This window comes from Neofelis nebulosa, chromosome 6 (assembly GCF_028018385.1).
Source record: "Neofelis nebulosa isolate mNeoNeb1 chromosome 6, mNeoNeb1.pri, whole genome shotgun sequence".
NCBI classification, from domain to species: Eukaryota; Metazoa; Chordata; class Mammalia; order Carnivora; family Felidae; genus Neofelis; species Neofelis nebulosa.
The window spans coordinates 114,214,821-114,233,091 of NC_080787.1; the positions used below are offsets into that span (position 1 = coordinate 114,214,821).

The 18,271-nt window shown below is 38.4% G+C and overlaps 1 protein-coding gene across 2 annotated transcripts; it reads left to right on the forward strand.

Annotated features, from left to right (window-relative positions):
* Window positions 1–1,727: 1,727 nt before the first annotated feature.
* SMPDL3A (sphingomyelin phosphodiesterase acid like 3A) lies at window positions 1,728–17,871 on the forward strand. 2 transcript variants are annotated; one of them, XM_058735132.1, is made up of 8 exons: window positions 1,728–1,960; window positions 6,977–7,190; window positions 7,927–8,071; window positions 12,389–12,485; window positions 13,230–13,399; window positions 13,870–14,050; window positions 15,483–15,607; window positions 17,247–17,871. In XM_058735132.1, exons 1-8 carry the CDS (start codon window positions 1,858–1,860, stop codon window positions 17,562–17,564), a joined length of 1,353 nt encoding a protein of 450 aa, XP_058591115.1. In that variant the 5' UTR covers window positions 1,728–1,857; the 3' UTR covers window positions 17,565–17,871. The 2 variants fall into 2 exon arrangements, with proteins under 2 accessions (XP_058591115.1, XP_058591116.1); XM_058735133.1 differs by lacking the exon at window positions 6,977–7,190 and having other exon boundaries at window positions 1,851–1,960.
* The last annotated feature ends 400 nt before the right edge of the window (window positions 17,872–18,271 follow it).

Consider the following 18,271-nt stretch of genomic DNA (forward strand, 5'->3'; position numbering starts at 1 on the left):
TGATGAGTAAGGAGCAGTTTCCATCCTGTCATATGTGTTCTCTCACCCAGATACACCCTCACAACAAATGACTCCTCCATCTGGACCATGAGGACCTATAAATTCATGTCCAAGGTTCAGATGAAAACCCAGAGATGTTGAGGCACTATAGCTTTGCACTAGAGAGAGTAGGTATAAAGGAAAACAAAGCAGAGGGAGTAGAAGGGAGAATGATGTTCCTATCCATTGTCTTTTAAGGAATTCAAGCATTTTTTAGGTTTCAAAAGGTGCTGGAGGTAGTTTATGCTTACTTACTGAAGACTGTTTCACAATCAATTCACTTCCAGTAAAGCTTATTGGAAATTGGGGGAGAAGAGCTAAAATTGCTATTTTTACACTTTAAAAAATCATTTTCCTAGTATTCAAAATGTTTGGGTTAGAAACACACAAGTTATTTTGTTGTCCTTAAAGTTATTCTCTCTCATCTGTCATTTTTCCCCTTGCCCATTTTCCTCCATACTTTTGAAGTTGTGGACTGAGAAATTCCAAACACCATTCTGTCCACCATTGGAAAACATTTTGGTTCTAGAAAGGCTTTTCAATTATCCTAAAACTGAGGCAGGACTTAACCACTCTGGCAGTACATGAAACAAAATGGAGGCACCTTGATTACTATTTCAAAGCCTCTTTCATGTGGCACTTTCCCATTAAATTACACAGGATACAATATAAGGTTTCCTCTGATGGGAAACAAATACATTTTATGACCTCTTTTATGAAGTTAGTCATCCTGCAGGATATTTTTTTCTCCCAAGGAATTCCACATCTTTATCTTAAAGAGACCAGCACCCTCATAAATGGTTAGAGAAGAAACACAGAACCTGAAACAATTTGGGGATCTTGGCCCCATTGTCAGACTAAGTATCTTTAAAAATTCTTTAGGAGAGTAAAAGCAACTGGCTCTACTTATGCTTGTCATGTGTCTCTGGACTGCATAAATCACAGTTCTGAGACGTTCTAACTCAGGTGTAAACAAACAAACAAACAAACCCCCTAAACAAACTAAAAACCAAGACCCTGTGTCTTTTTTTTTTTTTTAATTTTTAAATGTTTTTTTATTTTTGAGAGAGAGGGAGAGAGGGGCAGAGTGTGAGCAGGGGAGGGGCAGAGAGAGAGGGAGCCACAGAATCCACAACAGGCTCCAGGCTCTGAGCTGTCAGCACAGAGCCCTCTGCCAGCTCAAACCCACCAACCCTGAGATCATGACCTGAGTGGAAGTCAGACACTCAACCGACTGAGCCACCCAAAAGCCCCTAAAATCCTGTGTCTTTGAGCAGTGGTTCTCAAACATCCCCATCACTTTAGCATCACCTGGAGGGCTATTAAAAACACAAATGACTGGACCATTTTTACACTCCTTCCTGAGTTTTTGATATAATTGGTCTGGAATAGGACCTAAAAATTTTCATTTCTTACTAAAATTCGCAGGTAGTGCTGATGCTTCTAGTCCAGGGACCGCCCTTTGAGATAGCTGTGCTATCCAAAACTTCTGCTGCCCTCCTCCAAATTCTCATGCTTCAAGGTTCTCTGCATGTCTTCTGCAGCGGAGCCCCATCTGTTTAAGGCCAGGCAGCATTTAGGGAAGATGATCTGCTTGAAGTGTGCCCAAGCACATTCCTTCCCTGGCCAGTCATTGACGGAAGGCATAAGAGGGCAGATCATCGCTAGACAGTTGCTGAAGGTCAAACGAGCTGACCTTTTGCGGAATCTGCCCTCGCACGTGACTGCAGGGCGTCTACACCCTCACCCTTCTTCTGCCTTCTCTCCACCCCCAAGCCAGACAGCCTCAGTCTCCCAGGCCCGTGGCTTTGACCCGTGATGGCTCTGCTGGGCGCGCTTGTCTGCTGCCTGTTGCTCGCCTGGCGTGGCAGTCCCGGGTTCGGGCTGCCCCTGGCGCCCGAGAGTTCAGCTCCGGCTGTGGGTGAGTCCGCGACCCCTTCCCTCCCGGGAGCTGCCCGAGAACAACGGGCCAAAGCGCCCGCGCGAAGTCTGGAAAAGTGCGTGGGGGCAGCAGTGCGCCGCGGCCGAGGCTCCGGGGAGTGGAGGGGAGTGGAGCCAGACGCGCCGGGCGCGGGGAGGGCGAGGGCGACTGCGGGAGGAGAGCGCCAGGCGACCAGCGGGAGGTCCAGGTGGCTGGAGAAAGTACCCTTGGCCAGTGGGGGCGCTGCAAGGAGCTGCGGGAGACTAGGTTCCTCTGCGCGTTTGTTCCGGGGGCGGGAGGAAGGAAATGTGCACGTCTCAAGCAGAACCGAAGCTAGAAGTTGGATGTCCCTCATTCCCACGGGCCCCGAATCTGCCCAGAGCACAGGGAGTACGGAGCTTCCTCTTCCCCATAGGGGTGTACATTTCAGTGGGACTTCTAGTATCTTCTGTCCTGCCCGCCGGGTTTGTTGGCCTTTTCTTCTTACTCCTTCTGCCAGAGTCTCGGTGCTACTCACCTCTTAGTCTACGTTAGAACTCGTGGGGCCTTTATTTCACTTTACCTGGATGTTACCGGACTGTCTGTGGGCGGGATCAATTTTAATCATACTTAACAAGTTTAATGCAATCCCTTTTGTGGTCCGCCTGGGACCAGCGGCATCAGCGTCACCCAAACTTCTTAGAAATGCAGGTTTTCAGCCCACTCCAGACCTATGGAGTATGAAACTCAGAATTGGGACCCAACAACTTGTTAAACAAATTTTAGATTTTAGGGTGCCTTTTGAGCCTTCCCTTTCAAAGGTCAAGGTAACCCCACCTGCCTGACACCCTTTGAAAAGAATTGTTCTGTTCTTTAGGGGGGGGGGAATTTTGATAGGTGGAATTCTGTTCTGTGTTTGGGGACTTAGCCGCCTCTGAAACTTAGCACAGTGCTTGGTGCTGTTCTCTGACGCTTTTGCTTTCTCACAAGGCTCTGGAAATGCTCTGAAAAAAATACCTCCTCTTTGCGTGAGAGCCAAGTTCTCGTGACTCAGCTGTCAGGTTGAAAGCAAGAACTGTGAATCTGGTTTCTTAACTGTCAGTCATAACGAGAAATTATCCCCAAATACTTATGTATGTTGGTTTCTGCTTTTATTGAAGCTTGTGTTGTTTTTCTTTAGTTAGGTGACTGTTCAGGATTTTGAAATAAAATGTCCCAGGTTGCTACCCATTGGGAATACCCATTGGCAAATTTACTGTTTGGTTTTAAGGATCTGATTGCTTAAGTCCTCAGCAACAACTTTGTGGTGTCTAGGGCAGCTCCACTTACACCTCCCCGTTTTCATATGGAAACTAGAAGGCTGAGTCACTTAGGGAGGAGGAAGGGATGGGGTTCAGAGACTGGCTGAAGTGTTGACTCAGCAGTTTCGCATTGGCTATATTATTTTACATGTTTTCTACTTGATGTGACACTCTCTCTCTTCACCTGACCCCATCCGGAAATGCTTCCTTTATAACACTCACCATAACTGGCCTGTGCTTAATTGGTGTGTGTGTGTGTGTGTGTGTGTGTGTGTGTGTGTGTGTGTGTAAATTCCCAGTCTCAACTTTCTGTTCTGTCAAGTCTCAGTGGTCAGAGGACAACAACCCAGGAGCCTTCACCTGGGTGTGTTTGTCCACATCTCTGATTAGAGTTAGTAGGTCAAGGCCTGCTGAGGTATTTGGTAGGAACTGACATTATAAACAAAAAACCAAAAATACCTATTTTAAACAATTCAGATGTGTCCAAACATCTGCATTATTGTTTACTAGGTTTTTTTAGGATAGATTACAATTTTTTTTAGCTAAACCATAAGTTTTTTGGTATATAATGTTGAGCATTTATCTAGGTATATTAACAACACACACATGTATACACACATACATTTCAGGAAATCTTCTTAAAGGTTATCTGCAGAACAAGAAAGAAATCATTGTGTGGTGAAATGAACTTTGGACCACAAATCAAAGAATCTGTAGTGGAGTAGGGCTTGGCCAAAGGCCAGGTCTGTGGCCTTAGACACACACACACACACACACACACACACACACACACACACAGAGCACTTTATATATAATTTCATTAGAAGTGGAAGATAAGGCCTCCAGAGGTTCATTATTCATAAATCCCAGGTTAAGAACCTGTCAGAACTCTTGGCTTCTATTTAAAGACTTTCTTCAGTGCATCTAAATAATTACCTCCTCACTTATCTGTCTGGTGGTGCAGTGTAGTGGAAAGAGTGCTAGACTGGGAGTCTGGAGGGACTGGTTCTAGTTCAGCTCTCATTAATGAGTCACCATGTGATCTTGAGGAAATCCTGAAATCTGCCTGTGCCTCATTAAGGAATGTTTACTGAGGGCCTACTATAGGTCATGTTCTAGATGCTGAGGACATACAAATCTAGGTACTGGAGATGTATTCTTAATGTGTTTCCAGTTTTGGTTTATAAAATTTTAGTATACTTATTATCTCATGTCCCTTAATTGTCACAGTATCTCATGTAGGTGTTATGTATTTTATGTGAGGCGAGTGACACGGAAGGACAGTTGAATGTGAGCACACATAGAGGCAAGTGATACAGTGGTTAAGAGCAACATGGAATCCGGAATCAGACTTCCTGAATCTCTATCTTGACTCTGTTGTGTATGACACATGTGACTTGGACTTAATCTCTGTGTCCTTATCTTTAAAATGAAAATAATGATGAGTTAATACATGTAAAACATAAAAAAAGGCACTAAACTTACAGTAAGTACCTGATAAATTTTAAGTATTACTTGGAAATGAAGAAGTTCAATCTCAAATTCAAGCTTAGGGTTACAAAATAAAAACAGTATAACTTTTTTTTAAATGTTTATTTATTTTTGTGAGAGAGAGAGCGTGAGCAGGGGAGGGACAGAGAGAGAGAGAGAGAGAGAGAGAGAGAGAGAGGGAGACACAGAATCTGAAGCAGGCTTCAGGCTCTGAGCTGTCGGCACAGAGCCCAACGTGGGGCTTGAACTCACGAACCATGAGATCATGACCTGAGCTGAAGTCAGACACTTAACTGACTGAGCCACCCAGGTGCCCCGTCAAAATATTAACAGTATAACTAACACTGAGGTTACTAGATGCCAGGTATGTTCTAAGAGCTTTACTTCTACCAAGTCACTTAACCTTCATACAGAAGGCAGTAATATTCTTTCCATTTTGCAGATAAAACAAGCCAGGATCACACAGCTAGATTAGTAAATAGAGCTTGGATTTGAAGTCAGGTAGTCTGACTCTGGAGTTCCCCATCTTAACCATAACACTATACTGTTCTGTGTATAGCTTATTATACCTTAATATTCTACCAATCATTAAAAACATGTTTAAATAAAATTGAGATGCACTATATATTTATACCTCAAGGAAGGACAGCCTCCAGGATGATTCTGAGCTATTTGTCAACCTCACTTTGTGTGTTGGATACAGTAAGTCTGGGCTAGAAATGGAAGCTGGAGTATTTTCTGCATTAAAGAAGAAAATAAATTACTCTTGGCATGTATTTTCAAATGGGGATAAGATACAAAGTAATTGATCATATAGACTGTTTTATGTCTACTTTCTTCTGGATCTCTTGTCTACCGTGTCTTAGCTGTGAACTTAAATATGTTGTAAAATCATAATAATGTTGTAGAGAAAAAACAACCCAAATATAACTTAACGTTTCCACCCTAACAAATTAACGGTTTTCAGTTTCTTACTTTCTTATCCCAGCTTTGGGTCCTATTCAGGTGTTTGCTCATATACATACATAGCTTTTATCATCTTTGTATAGGTAGATAAAAGTTTGCATTCTACTTGTTTGCTCCATGTTTCTGGTGTAGTATGTGCTGCTATGTCATTTCTGATATAAATTAGTCATAATCAGAGTAAACTCCAAATTCAAAGTGTGAAAAGCCTCAATACTAAAATAATTTATTAATTGCATATGAGAAGGCAGCAAAATCATAGAAGATATATGTAACTTATGTATACACAAGCTGGAGGGCCTTTCGAAGTGGGGCTCAGATTCTGACTGTGCTGTTTGTTAGCTGTGTATACCTGAGCAGATTTCCTAATGGACCCAGCTTTCATTTCTCCCCTCTAAAATGAGAACAGTGATTCCTACTTCAAGAGAGTGGTTTCGAGAATAAAATGGCATAGTATATTTAGTTTCTTTATTATAATGCCTGGCACAAATGCTTAATAAAGAGAGACACTACTCTGAATATTAGTACTACTATTTCCTTCAATTAAAGAATCTTTCCCATGGTATCCAATGGGTTCCAGGTTTCTCACTGAAAACCGAATGGAAGCATCCTCTTTAACAAATGCTTTCCTTAACATTATCAACATTTGATACAAGTGTATGCTAGAAGATGTTCCTATATTTAGTAGCTTTTAAGAGCCTCTGGAAATTCCTACTTTTGGTTTAAAGCTAGTATTAAACATTTCTACTCTTTTTCCATTAATGTCGAGAGGCCAGGTTTTACAAGAAATTAGGAGTGAGATTTAGTTTCTGGTTTTGCAATCTATCCACTCTGTAACCCAAACAGACCACATCATGTTTCTATGTCAGTTTTTCCACAAGAAGCACATAAATAAATTCTAAAACCATAAATTCTGCAAGGAAGGAAACATACTATTAATACACAATATTATTATTGACCCATCTGAAGTATGTCTCCCTGTATTTCATTATGCAATTTACGTTTGTTACATGGTCTTTTTTACGTAGGCACGCCGTCAGTGAGCTCATCAGTTCTGACCCATGTAAATAGTAAATTTTAGTAAATTCTTCCCACTATCTTTGGGATCCTCATCTACTGACAGGAAAGTATTGTATTTACTTTCAGAGCAAATGAACATTTAAATTACTAGGGTTTTACTCCATCACAGGGAGGAGTAACTGTCTCCAGTCTTACTGTAAATATGTGTATGGGAATACCTAAAGGGAAGTAGATTTAACACCATTTCTTTTCTAATCAACAGGACAGTTTTGGCATGTGACTGATTTACACTTAGACCCTACTTACCACATCACAGATGACCACACCAAAGTGTGTGCTTCATCTAAAGGCGTAAATGCCTCCAATCCTGGTCCTTTTGGAGATGTTCTGTGTGATTCTCCATATCACCTTATTTTGTCAGCATTTGATTTCATTAAAAATTCAGGACAAGAAGCATCTTTCATGATATGGACAGGGTAAGTGAGTATATAAATACTGTTAGTTGCTCAATATTTATCTACAGTGACCTAAGCTTCATTAGAATGCTGAATTCCTACGAATATTAATTAATTAGGTTTTGTTTTGTTTTTGTTTCTGGTTTTTTTTTTTTTTTTGAGAGAGAGAGAGGGCACAAGTGGGCAAAGGGCAGAGGTAGAGAATAGCAATTTTGTAAACATTATCTTCTGGTGGCATAATTAATTAATTCTGTCTGTCATGATGACACAATGATAAGGTTTGTATTCCCTATGCCTGCAGTAATGACCGGTGCTATTTAACTAATGTTTAAATTATACCTCATTTAACATTTGCATTTGATATTATTATCCCCATTTTACAGATGAAGAAATGAAGGCTGGGCATCTAAGTAACTTGTTCAAGTGTACACAGCTAGGAAATGGCAAAGCTGGAATTTGAATCCAGGCATTTTAGCTCTGGAATCTGTGCTTTTAATTGCTCAACTATTTGCCTCTCACAAATCTTCAGTCAAGCAGTGTAATAGGCTGAGATTTCCTGCTTATCTGTTGTATCACACAGTTTTTAAAATGGGATACTCTGTGGGAGAAAGATAAATGAAGAGTCGTTTATCAGCTCTTTTAATAATCATCTGTTGTTTTATCGTGGAAGTGTGCAATGATAATACAACCAGGCATCATGCATGTCTAGTGACTTTTTACAGAAGTTGATTTTGCTGTGATTCTGTCTCCTTTGCAGGGATAGCCCACCTCACGTTCCTGTGCATGAACTCTCAACAGACTCAGTCATAAATGTGATTGCTAATATGACAACCACCATCCAGAGTGTCTTTCCAAATCTCCAGGTTTTCCCTGCACTGGGTAATCATGACTATTGGCCACAGGTAAATTTGATGTAAACTCCAAAAGTGTTTCAAGGAATTTTCCCATTAGTACTGTCAAAATTCTGACAATAACTAGCTGATGATAAGACGTGGGAGTGGGGCTCATGGAGGTAGAGTGCACTGTTAATAACGACTGAAGAAGGTAAGACAAGTAAGTGATTTGGGGACTTTAAAGTGATTCTCCCTAATCCATAAAAAGATATGTCCATAGTGAGTTTTGGAAGCAAATTGCCTAGTTTGTGGATTATTGATTCTTGTTTTCCCTCATAATCTTCCTCAGTTTCTACTTTCTTTTGAATAACAGTGTTGTTCATTCACATTTTATGATAAAGCTTGGCAAGGAAGGTTGATATTGACAAATGTTTACATTTTTCAGAACTTCTCTTAGGCAGACCAAGCTCTCCATGCTCTGATCATAGCAAACTGTCATAAGAACCAAAGAGGGAAGTTCCTGTTTAGGCCCAGTTTATTTAATTAAGATACCACTCAAGACAGAGATTGTGTTTAGAATATTTGATGACCGATAAGCTCAGGCCTTAACCTATCAGTGTGGCGGTTTGTTAAATAGCCTGTGCATAATGGTCGGATACTAGCCCTGGCTGGAGGGTCCTGTTATATACTAGTGTAGAATCTTAGATTTGGACAGATTCAAGATATCTCAGAGTTTTAGTGTTTTAGTCCAGGACTTGACACACTACGACCTGTGGTCCAAATTTGGCCTACCACTTGCTTTTGTTAATAAAGTTTTATTAGAACAGAGCCATGGCTATTCTTTCTGTATTGCCTGTGGCTGATTTCTGATTTTGCACTAGAACAGCAGAGTAGAATTGTGGCAAGAGAGACCATATGGCCCATAAGCTTAAAATATTTATTATTTGGCCCTGTATAGGAAAAGTTTGGTGACCCTTAGTCTAGATCAACTCTTCATTTTATGGATGAGAAAACTGAGTCCCCAAAATGTCAAGTTGCTTGTTCAAGTGCTCACAATCGTGTAGTGATAGAGCCCACATCCTGGATCTTTTGTGTTCAATTAGACTAACATTCTTGCATACATCCCTTGTTCTTGCCAGATTAACATACTCAGTATTCCTGAACACAATATTTACTTTTATGCCTCTCTGTCTAGATTTATCTTCTTGCTTAGAATATCTTTTCCATCTCAGGCCACGAGAATGCTTAGTGAGTATTTTGATCACCTAAATACAGGGATTTTGAGACGTTGTACTCTAGGATGAACTTGTTTCAAGTAACTTTTTGGCACTGGCCTCTGGGCTTGAGATGAACAATGTGTTAGTCTTTGTGAGTCATCCTCTAAACCAGTGGTCAACTTTGTTACTATTGAGATGTGAGACCACACAGGGAAGATGCTTGGGGATGAACAATCTCTAGAAACCAGGAGCTACCCACATTGTTTTTTATATGCTTTAGGTGACAGACAGATTGACATAGTGGAGAACATGTGGAGTTTAGAGTTGTATTTACTAGAATGTAAAGCCTCATCCTGCCCTGCTCCTGATAGCTTGGCCAACTTGGATAATTCGCTTAATGTCCTTGACCCATAAGTCACTCATTTGTAAATAGGAGCAATAACACCCACCCTCAGAAGTTTCCGTGAGAATTAGTGATATTACATGAATAGGGCGTAGCTTTCTACCTGGTACATATTATGCCCTCAATAAGTGGAGTGGTAGTTATTGGAGCAGTAAGCAGCAACATGTGGGATACGTTTTCCCTAACTCCTTTGGGGATTTGTTTTATTTTACTTTTATTTATGTCTTTGTGAAATCAAATCTTATAGTGATTCACAGATATAGATAATATACAAATTCTAAAATATATCCTATCGTATGTATAACTAGGGTAAATTGGGCAGCCCGTATACCTTAAAGAGTTATTTTTTTTGTCTTTCTAGTTTGTGACTTTATATCTGAAAATCTTCTTTCTATTATTCTGCTTCCACCCTTCCACGCCAGTTTCAGGAATGTCAATGTAACATGAAAGCCCCACAACAAACTCTCCTACAGACTGTTAGCCAAGAAGGAATTCTGGTGAATGTTAGTAACAAATCAAGCAGATACTTTAATAAGTATTATTTCTCCATTAAAATCTCATAAACATACACATAAACATAGCTACCTAAACATGCATATGTAGATGCATGTCCCCACCCATTACATCAGAAGTAGATATTAGTGTGGGCAGCCTAGGGACTCCTTCCAGTTGCCGCCCAAGGAGGCAGTCTGGGCCAGGGTCCTCATTTACTCCTACACTGGCAAGACTGGCGCCACCAAACTTGTGGGTGGGTCACTTCCCATTATACCTCATTTCTCGGCACTGCGCATGTCACAGCCAAAGAGTATTGAGATGATGGCATGGTACAATTAATAATTGGACATAGGAGTGACACTGGAAAGACCTGGAATTTAGACCAACCCTGGAACTGACCAGCTGTCCCTGAATGAATCATCTAACTTCTCTGATGCTCACATTTCTCATAACTAAAATTGAGAGAAAACTCTACAGTAATTTTATATAATTTTAAGATTTCATATGACCATTCCAGTATTTTGGCATCTATCCCAATACTTTGGGATACACATGGCTAACACTTTCAGATTTTTGATGTTGATCATGTGACCAAGTTTTAACCAGAATCTGGGTTGGCCTATAAGTCATAATTTTTAGTATTCAGTATATAATTTTCAGGCAGAGGAGTCTGATATCTGACACAGATTAAAAATATACTAATAGTTCTAGTTAGAACAAGTCATTTAGTTATTACTTTCCCTGAATGTATTTCTGTTTTCATCGTGTATTAGGCATATGTATTAGGAACTAATGTGACTCGGGTGTCATCTTGGAAAATAACTAAGCATTTTAACTAGTGCTGATGGGAAAATTACTTTAAGAAATAGATCTATGTCACTAATATGCAGAAGAAAAGGAGGAGTGTGAAGGAAATGGCTTCTGTTTATTAATATAATTTTTAAAACAAGAAAATAGGAATAATTATTTAATTTCACAAGTGATTTTTGGATTTTTATTCAGTATGCACTTTCTTTTTTTAAATTTATTTTAAATTTAAAATTATTATTATTATTATTTTATTTTTATTATTAGAGATATCGAGAGAGAGAAAGAGAGAGAGAGGCAGAGAGAGGGAGAGAAAATCCCAAGCAGGCTCCATGCTGGGCATGGAGCCCGTCATGGGACTCAGTCTCACAACTGTGAGATCGTGACCTGAATCAAAGTCAGGGCTTGTTCACGCAACTGACTGAGACACCCAGGTGTCCCTCAGTATATACTTTCTTAAAGTTTTGGGTATTTTTTTCTTCCTTAAAGATCCTTAAAAAAATTTTTTTTTAAGTTTATTTATTTTTGACAGAGACAGATTGCGAGCATGAGCGGGGGGAGGGGCACAGAGAGAGAGAGACAGAATGCGAAGCAGGCTTCAGGCTCTCGGCTGTCAGCACAGAGCCCGACACCGGGTTCGAACTCACGAACCGTGAGATCATGACCTGAGCTGAAGTTGGACGTTTAACCGACTGAGCCACCCAGGTGCCCCGCAGAGCTAAGATCCTTTATTATAATGTGATAAAATAGGATGATAAAAATACTTTATGATAATAAAAATGTTTTATGTACACATTGCTTACAAAAAATCAAAACTTGTTCATATAAAGAGACTTCTCCAAATCAAAAGCATGTGGTTGTCAGTCTTCATTCAGAAAGTTCAAAAGCTTTATACTGGTGTGAACATTTCAGAAGACTTTGTTTAATTCTAAAATCATGAAATTTTCTCCATTCTCTCAATGTGCTGTTCCAGGCCCTGTGTGTTCAGGCTCACACCTGCCTCTGTTTCTCTTTAATGAGCACACTCCCATATCCACCCTATATCCTGACCACGTGGCACAAGTGCTTTTTTCTGTGTATAGCACTGTGAGGGTTGGTGTCTGGGCCATTGTCTTTATTTTGATGCCCTTTCTTGCCAACATGATGAAATCATTATTCAAGGGCAGGTTGATGTGCTTTCTTCACTCCCCCCGCCCCGACTCTCTGGGCCGGACTCGATTGTTCATGCTTCTACCCTGCTAGAACCTCTATGATGGCACCTGGCACATTGTCTGACAGGTGATTGATTATATTTTTTTTTGTCTCTTTAACGAAGTTATACATTCCTTGAAGATGAAGCCTATCTAGTACTCATCCTTGCCTCTCCAGATGTCTCATATAGTAGTAAATGCTCAAGTAATGTTTAAATTAGTTAATCTATGTATCTTTAAAGTTTCAATGGTGGATTGTATTGTTTGTGGCCAGGATCAACTGCCTGTAGTCACCAGCAAGGTGTACAATGCAGTAGCAAATCTCTGGAAGCCCTGGTTGGACGAAGAAGCTATTCATACTTTAAGGAAAGGTAAGTGAAAGATTTATTCATCCTTATTTTGTCTCTATTTTTATTCATGTTGTTCAGACTAAGATCTTTAATGTTTGCTTGGGTGTGTTCATTCTGGATGTGCCCATTTCTTTGGAGGCTGTAAGTCATGTTTGAAAGCTGTGGAGAGGCATGGATGGTGAGTGGGCCCAGGGCAAAGAGAGCAGGTCCAAGATCAGGTGCTAGCTCCAAAAGTACCACTGCAGCAGACCCTTGGGTGTTACCACCACTGGCTCACAGGTGTGAGGGCGATTTTGCCTTTAAGTCTCATTGCTACTAAGACTGTAGCAGGTCTGGTTTATCTGACATCTCTCCCATAGTAGTCTTTGGCACGGTCCACGTGTGTTCCTACTTTTGCATTTTGTACTTCACTATATCTCTCATCTTAACTCCCCAAACATGCAAAAGTAGGAGTTGATGCATTAATGTTTCTTTTCTAAAATTTGACACCTCATGACCTAGTGCCAATATCATTTTCATCTGAATATCGGATACAACTGTTGGTAGGTCAGTATGTGGAAGTCCCACCACTGGATCTGGCACACAGTCGGTTTTCAGTAAGGGATTCTTATTTAATGACAGCCTATGTATGTACAAACTAAATAATGAGAAATAAGTATCACCTTCCTGACTGGCTTGTAAACCATAATTAAGAGTTTGTTTTCATAGTCACTGTGAATCTGTGTACGTGTTTTTCTAGAGTGTGTCTTAAATTTGTTTTTGTAGGTGGCTTTTATTCACAGAAAGTTTCACCTAATCTGAACCTTAGGATCATCAGTCTAAACACAAACTTGTACTACGGCCCAAATATCATGACTCTGAATAAGACTGACCCAGCAAATCAGTTTGAATGGCTAGAAAAGACACTGAACACCTCTCAGCAAAATAAGGAGAAGGTAGATCCCAGAGACTAAAATCATCTGGGGATAAACAGGGGCTAAATTTGTGTATTTATTAACTCAAGTGGGGTCAGCTATTAATAAAGATATTAAAATTTGAAGATGTTTTCACATGAAACACCTTACGGTTTAATTAAATCTGCTGTGTTTGTTTTATTTTGCTTTGCTTTTAATGCTTTGATGACTGATTGACATCTGTTGATTAAAAAAAAATTGTGACCAAGATCACAGTTACTATATATCATCAACAGTGTAATTTAAGTGAGTCAAATGCAAGTAGAATGATACTAATAGTTTTATAATTTCATCGTTTGTTTTTTTTTTTTGGTAATAGGAGAGATGGTATATTTGCTTTCTAAATTTTAATTAATATACAGTACTTTTAATCTTGGATATCTAAATGTCATTTGGTTATGATACATGTGCAAAAAGATTCTCATCAGTCCTCATTATGTTTCTTTCTCCAGGTGTACATCATAGCACATATCCCAGTAGGATATGTGCCCCATTCAAGGAACATCACAGCAATGAGAGAATTGTATAATGAGAAATTGATAGATATTTTTAGAAGATACAGCAATGTCATTGCAGGACAATTTTATGGACACACTCACAGAGATAGTATTATGGTGCTTTCTGATAAAAAAGGTAATATGCTGTTCTGTGTGCATCTTCCCAATCCAAGATGCTAGAGCAAAGCAGTAAATATCCAGTAATTTTTACTGAACCAGTAAATTACAAGTTTCATTAAATCAACCTACCAGCACCAGATTTTTCTGAATATCTTCTGTGTTTGTAAGGCAAGTGTCGATTTCCTATTTAGGCCTGCAGTTGGGTGTCTTCCTATTTGCTCCATGGGGCCACCAGCATTTGATAGCTATCAACAAAAAAGGCTCTGAAACCCTTAGCTCACTCAACTTTTCTTTTAGATTCTCAAGTTTAGAGAAATACTGCTGTTCATTATTTACTTCCTAGACTCAAGTGTCTTTTTATATGACTTGTTTTACTTCTCAGAATTTGAAGAGAAAAGCAGAATTCACCACTGGTTTAAAATAGATCAAACACTTAATTTTAAGGGATAATCAACATTGTCATCTACTCAGAATTAAAAGATAAGAATAGGAGAACCTCAGCATCAAACAAAACAATGATTACCTATTTTTAAAGATGACCTCCTCACGAGGACAGGAAACGGGGAGTTAACCAAATAAGGGTTCTTATTTTAGAATAGTCAGCCAGGAAAAAAAAATCAGTATTTATTTTTTTCAGCAATTGGGGAAAATTTTCAAAATGCTTTACCTCTTTCACCTGCAAAAAGTAGGCTTGGTAAAAAATGACCATTTTTCAGCATTTGATAGCTTTTTTACTCAGAAATTCATTCCTGTAATAGATATGTATAAAAGCATGGTGACCCCAATCAGGTTCTTATTATGTAATTATTGGCATATTGTTTTAGGTAGATGTACAGAACAAACTAGTTTTGTATTTGTGTGTATGTGTGTGTGTATACCTGTGATAACTTAGATTTTGTTATTATGAAAATTTTCAAATACACCTAAAAGAGAATAATTAAACAACGCCCCCCCCCCGCCCACATACCATCACTTATATTTAACATCTATCAGGATTTTGCCACATTTGCTTTACCTATTCACTTCTTTATTCTTTTTTCTTTTTCTCAAGTATTTGAAAGTAAATCTCAAACATTAGATCCATTTTAGCCTACATGCTACTGTATACATTGCTAAAATATATGGCTAATTCACATAATTTAATTGTCATTTGGTCAGTTGTCATTAACTACATGGCTAATTATATAATTTACATACTAATACGATTCACTTACCTACCTAACAAGAGCAACAGTAATTTTTCAGTATCATCTAATACCAATCCATAATAAAAATTCCTCTATTTTCTCAAAAGTGTCCCTTTATAGTTGTTTCAAGTCAGGATTCATCAAGGATCATACATCATTTGGCTGTTATGTCTGTTAATCTCTTAATCTTGCATTTGTTTATATTTTTAGTAAAGATAAACTCAATTAAAACATATGTTTATGTACATATGTTTTGTCCAGGAGGACCGGTAAATTCTTTGTTTGTGGCTCCTGCTGTTACCCCAGTGAAGAGTGTTGCAGAAAAACTGACCAACAATCCTGGCGTCAGACTATTTCAATATGATCCTCATGATTATAAACTATTGGTAAGTTGGCACAGTTTTGGAATTGCCCCCACATTTATGCATGTCTTTATAGTTTTCAATAGTTTAGTTGAATGTTTTCAGCTTAACTATGTACGTTGTTTCTATGTTGAAATCTCATGATGTCTGTCTTCTTTTTATATTTGGCTGGTCAGCACTTTCTCAGTATGGGCATTATGAGATCAGCCTTTGGGAGGTTGTTTCTGTCCTTCTAAGGACTTGACATTTGTTCAGTGCATTGGGCAGGGCCTGATTTGGGGACTTGTACACATACTGAAACTTTTCACTAAGCCATATTTATTAATTACTCTTCTCTAGAACATAGCTGTGAAGTGACTGTAGACTCTGAAACCATACTCCCCCAAGCATTCTTTTATCAAATTTCCTTATGTATTTCCAGTCTGTTCCTCTGTAAAATGAGGATTAAACTAAGTATTACTGACTTCACAGAATTGCTGTGAGGATTACATGAACAAATATGTGTAAAGCACTTAGAAAAATACTTGGCTTATAGTAAGAACTCAATACATGTTGGCAGCGTTTTTTTTTGTAAATAAAAATGAGTTGGACATTTATCTTTGAGACAAAAGTTCTCTGGAGCTTGTACACGACTAGGTTTTAGACCAATTTAACATTGAAGGGCTGGGCTTTTTGCTTATAAGTACTGCCCCTTTTAATTAATATCATTTGAAAAGAATTTTCAATTAAAGTCTCTATTGATGTAAATGCATTTTTTTTCCCTAAATAAACTTAGTAAGAGGTAGCTCACTTGTCCCTTAGAGCATGTTTTTATGAAGAAAATAAGGCAAGGGAAATCAGATTTAATTTGCAAACATTTGATTAAATGAGGAAATAAAACAATTGACTGAATTCTTTATACAACTATTAGTTGCCTATTTTTGGATCTGAGCATCATACACACACACACGCACACACACATATATATATATTATATATGTATACATGTACATATACGTGTGTATGTGTATATGTATGTATGTGTGTATGTATATACACATACTGACATGGAAAGATGCCCTGATATAGCACTAATTATTTTTAAAAGTGCAAAACAGTGTATACATAGTATAGCTTAATTTTTTGAAAAAGCCAAGAGATAGTAAATAGGGTATACATATTCTAAATAATTATATTTGTTTTGTACATAATGTCTAGAACAACTTATGTCTTGACATACACTGGAGTGATGATAAATGTTTAACAAGTTGTTCACTGGGGGGAAAAAACAACACTTTAATTATAGTGTCGAGATTCCTAAAAATTTGATAATTGGCTCTGTGAGCTGGTACCAGCCACCTCCAGCACAGCACTGATTTATATGTAACTATTAGCAGTGGTTACTTCTGAGGTGTGTGAATCCAAAGCTTTGTATTTTGTACATCTCTCTGTGTAGTTTAGAATATGTTCCTTCGTTGTTTTTAAAATGAAAAAAAGTAATACAGATTTGTCTACTGGAATGCCTTAAAAAAAAAAAAAGCAAACCAAAACAGTTCTCACTTTTTTCTAAATGACTACAACTTTAAATTAAGAATGTCACATAAATCCTAATAAGGACGCTTCTTCCTGTGCAGTATTTCTATGGCAGAGAATGAACCAGGGTTTGTGACTGTTTTTGCTATAGGATATGTTGCAGTATTATTTGAACCTGACAGATGCAAATCTAAAGGGAGAATCCGATTGGAAGCTGGAATATATGCTGACTCAGACCTATGATATTGAAGATTTGCAGCCAAAAAGTTTGTATGCATTAGCTAAGCAATTTGCAGTCCTGGACAGTGAGCAGTTTATCAAATACTATAATTACTTCTTTGTGAGTTATGACAGCAGTGCAATTTGCAATGGGGAATGTAAGTCCTATCACGTTTGTGCCATTATGAGTCTTGATCGTATTTCCTATGAAGATTGCCTCAAACAATATTATATAAAGCACTATCCCTAGTACTTAACTGTTTGTGTTCATAGAAAATGTAACATTGTTCTGAGATCGGTTTGTGGGAACTGTTACATAAATCTTGTGGGTTACTGAGTGGGCCAGCAGAATTCTTATCTTTGCTTTCTTTTTTATAATCCTCAAATGTGGATATTTGTAACATTCTACATTTTTATTATATTGAATATATAACTGACCATTACAAGAATGATGTCTGGATGTCAGTATCCTGTCTTCCAGTTTATAGAATTATATCTAATTTATACCCTTGTTGCAACTGTCATTTATATAAATAAAGCAAATGACTTCTCATGCATGATGAATTATTTTTAATAGGATGATTTTCTGTCTTTTAATTCACTTTTGTTAAAAACTCATGTGTAAACTGAGGCTGAAACTGTTTAAATCTCATGTATAAACTGAGGCCAACACTGTTTCCGTGCACTATCTACTGTTGGGAAAACACCAAGGACTCGTTGAGACCAACTTGGGGCTTATGAAACATCCTAGGACATGAGATGCCTATAATGGAGCAAAGCTGTCTTTGTTCTATGAGTGAAGGAGAGGCCTCTTGAGTACCGCTAACTTTTAAGGAACAGAGTGTCACAAGTTGTGCTTATTGTAACTACAGTACTAGCATAAGGCCTGGATCCTCCCCTGGTGATGGGCACTTAGTAAATAACTGTTGAAGTGAATTGAAAGGTATGACTGTTTCT

Coding starts and splice junctions, on each gene's coding strand:
- SMPDL3A (XM_058735132.1), top strand. CDS start 1,858: ATGGCTCTGCTGGGCGCGCTTGTCTGCTGCCTGTTGCTCGCCTGGCGT. Junction 7,191..7,926: donor TCTTTCATGATATGGACAGG/GTAAGTGAGTAT, acceptor TCTCCTTTGCAG/GGATAGCCCACCTCACGTTC. Junction 14,051..15,482: donor GGTGCTTTCTGATAAAAAAG/GTAATATGCTGT, acceptor TGTTTTGTCCAG/GAGGACCGGTAAATTCTTTG.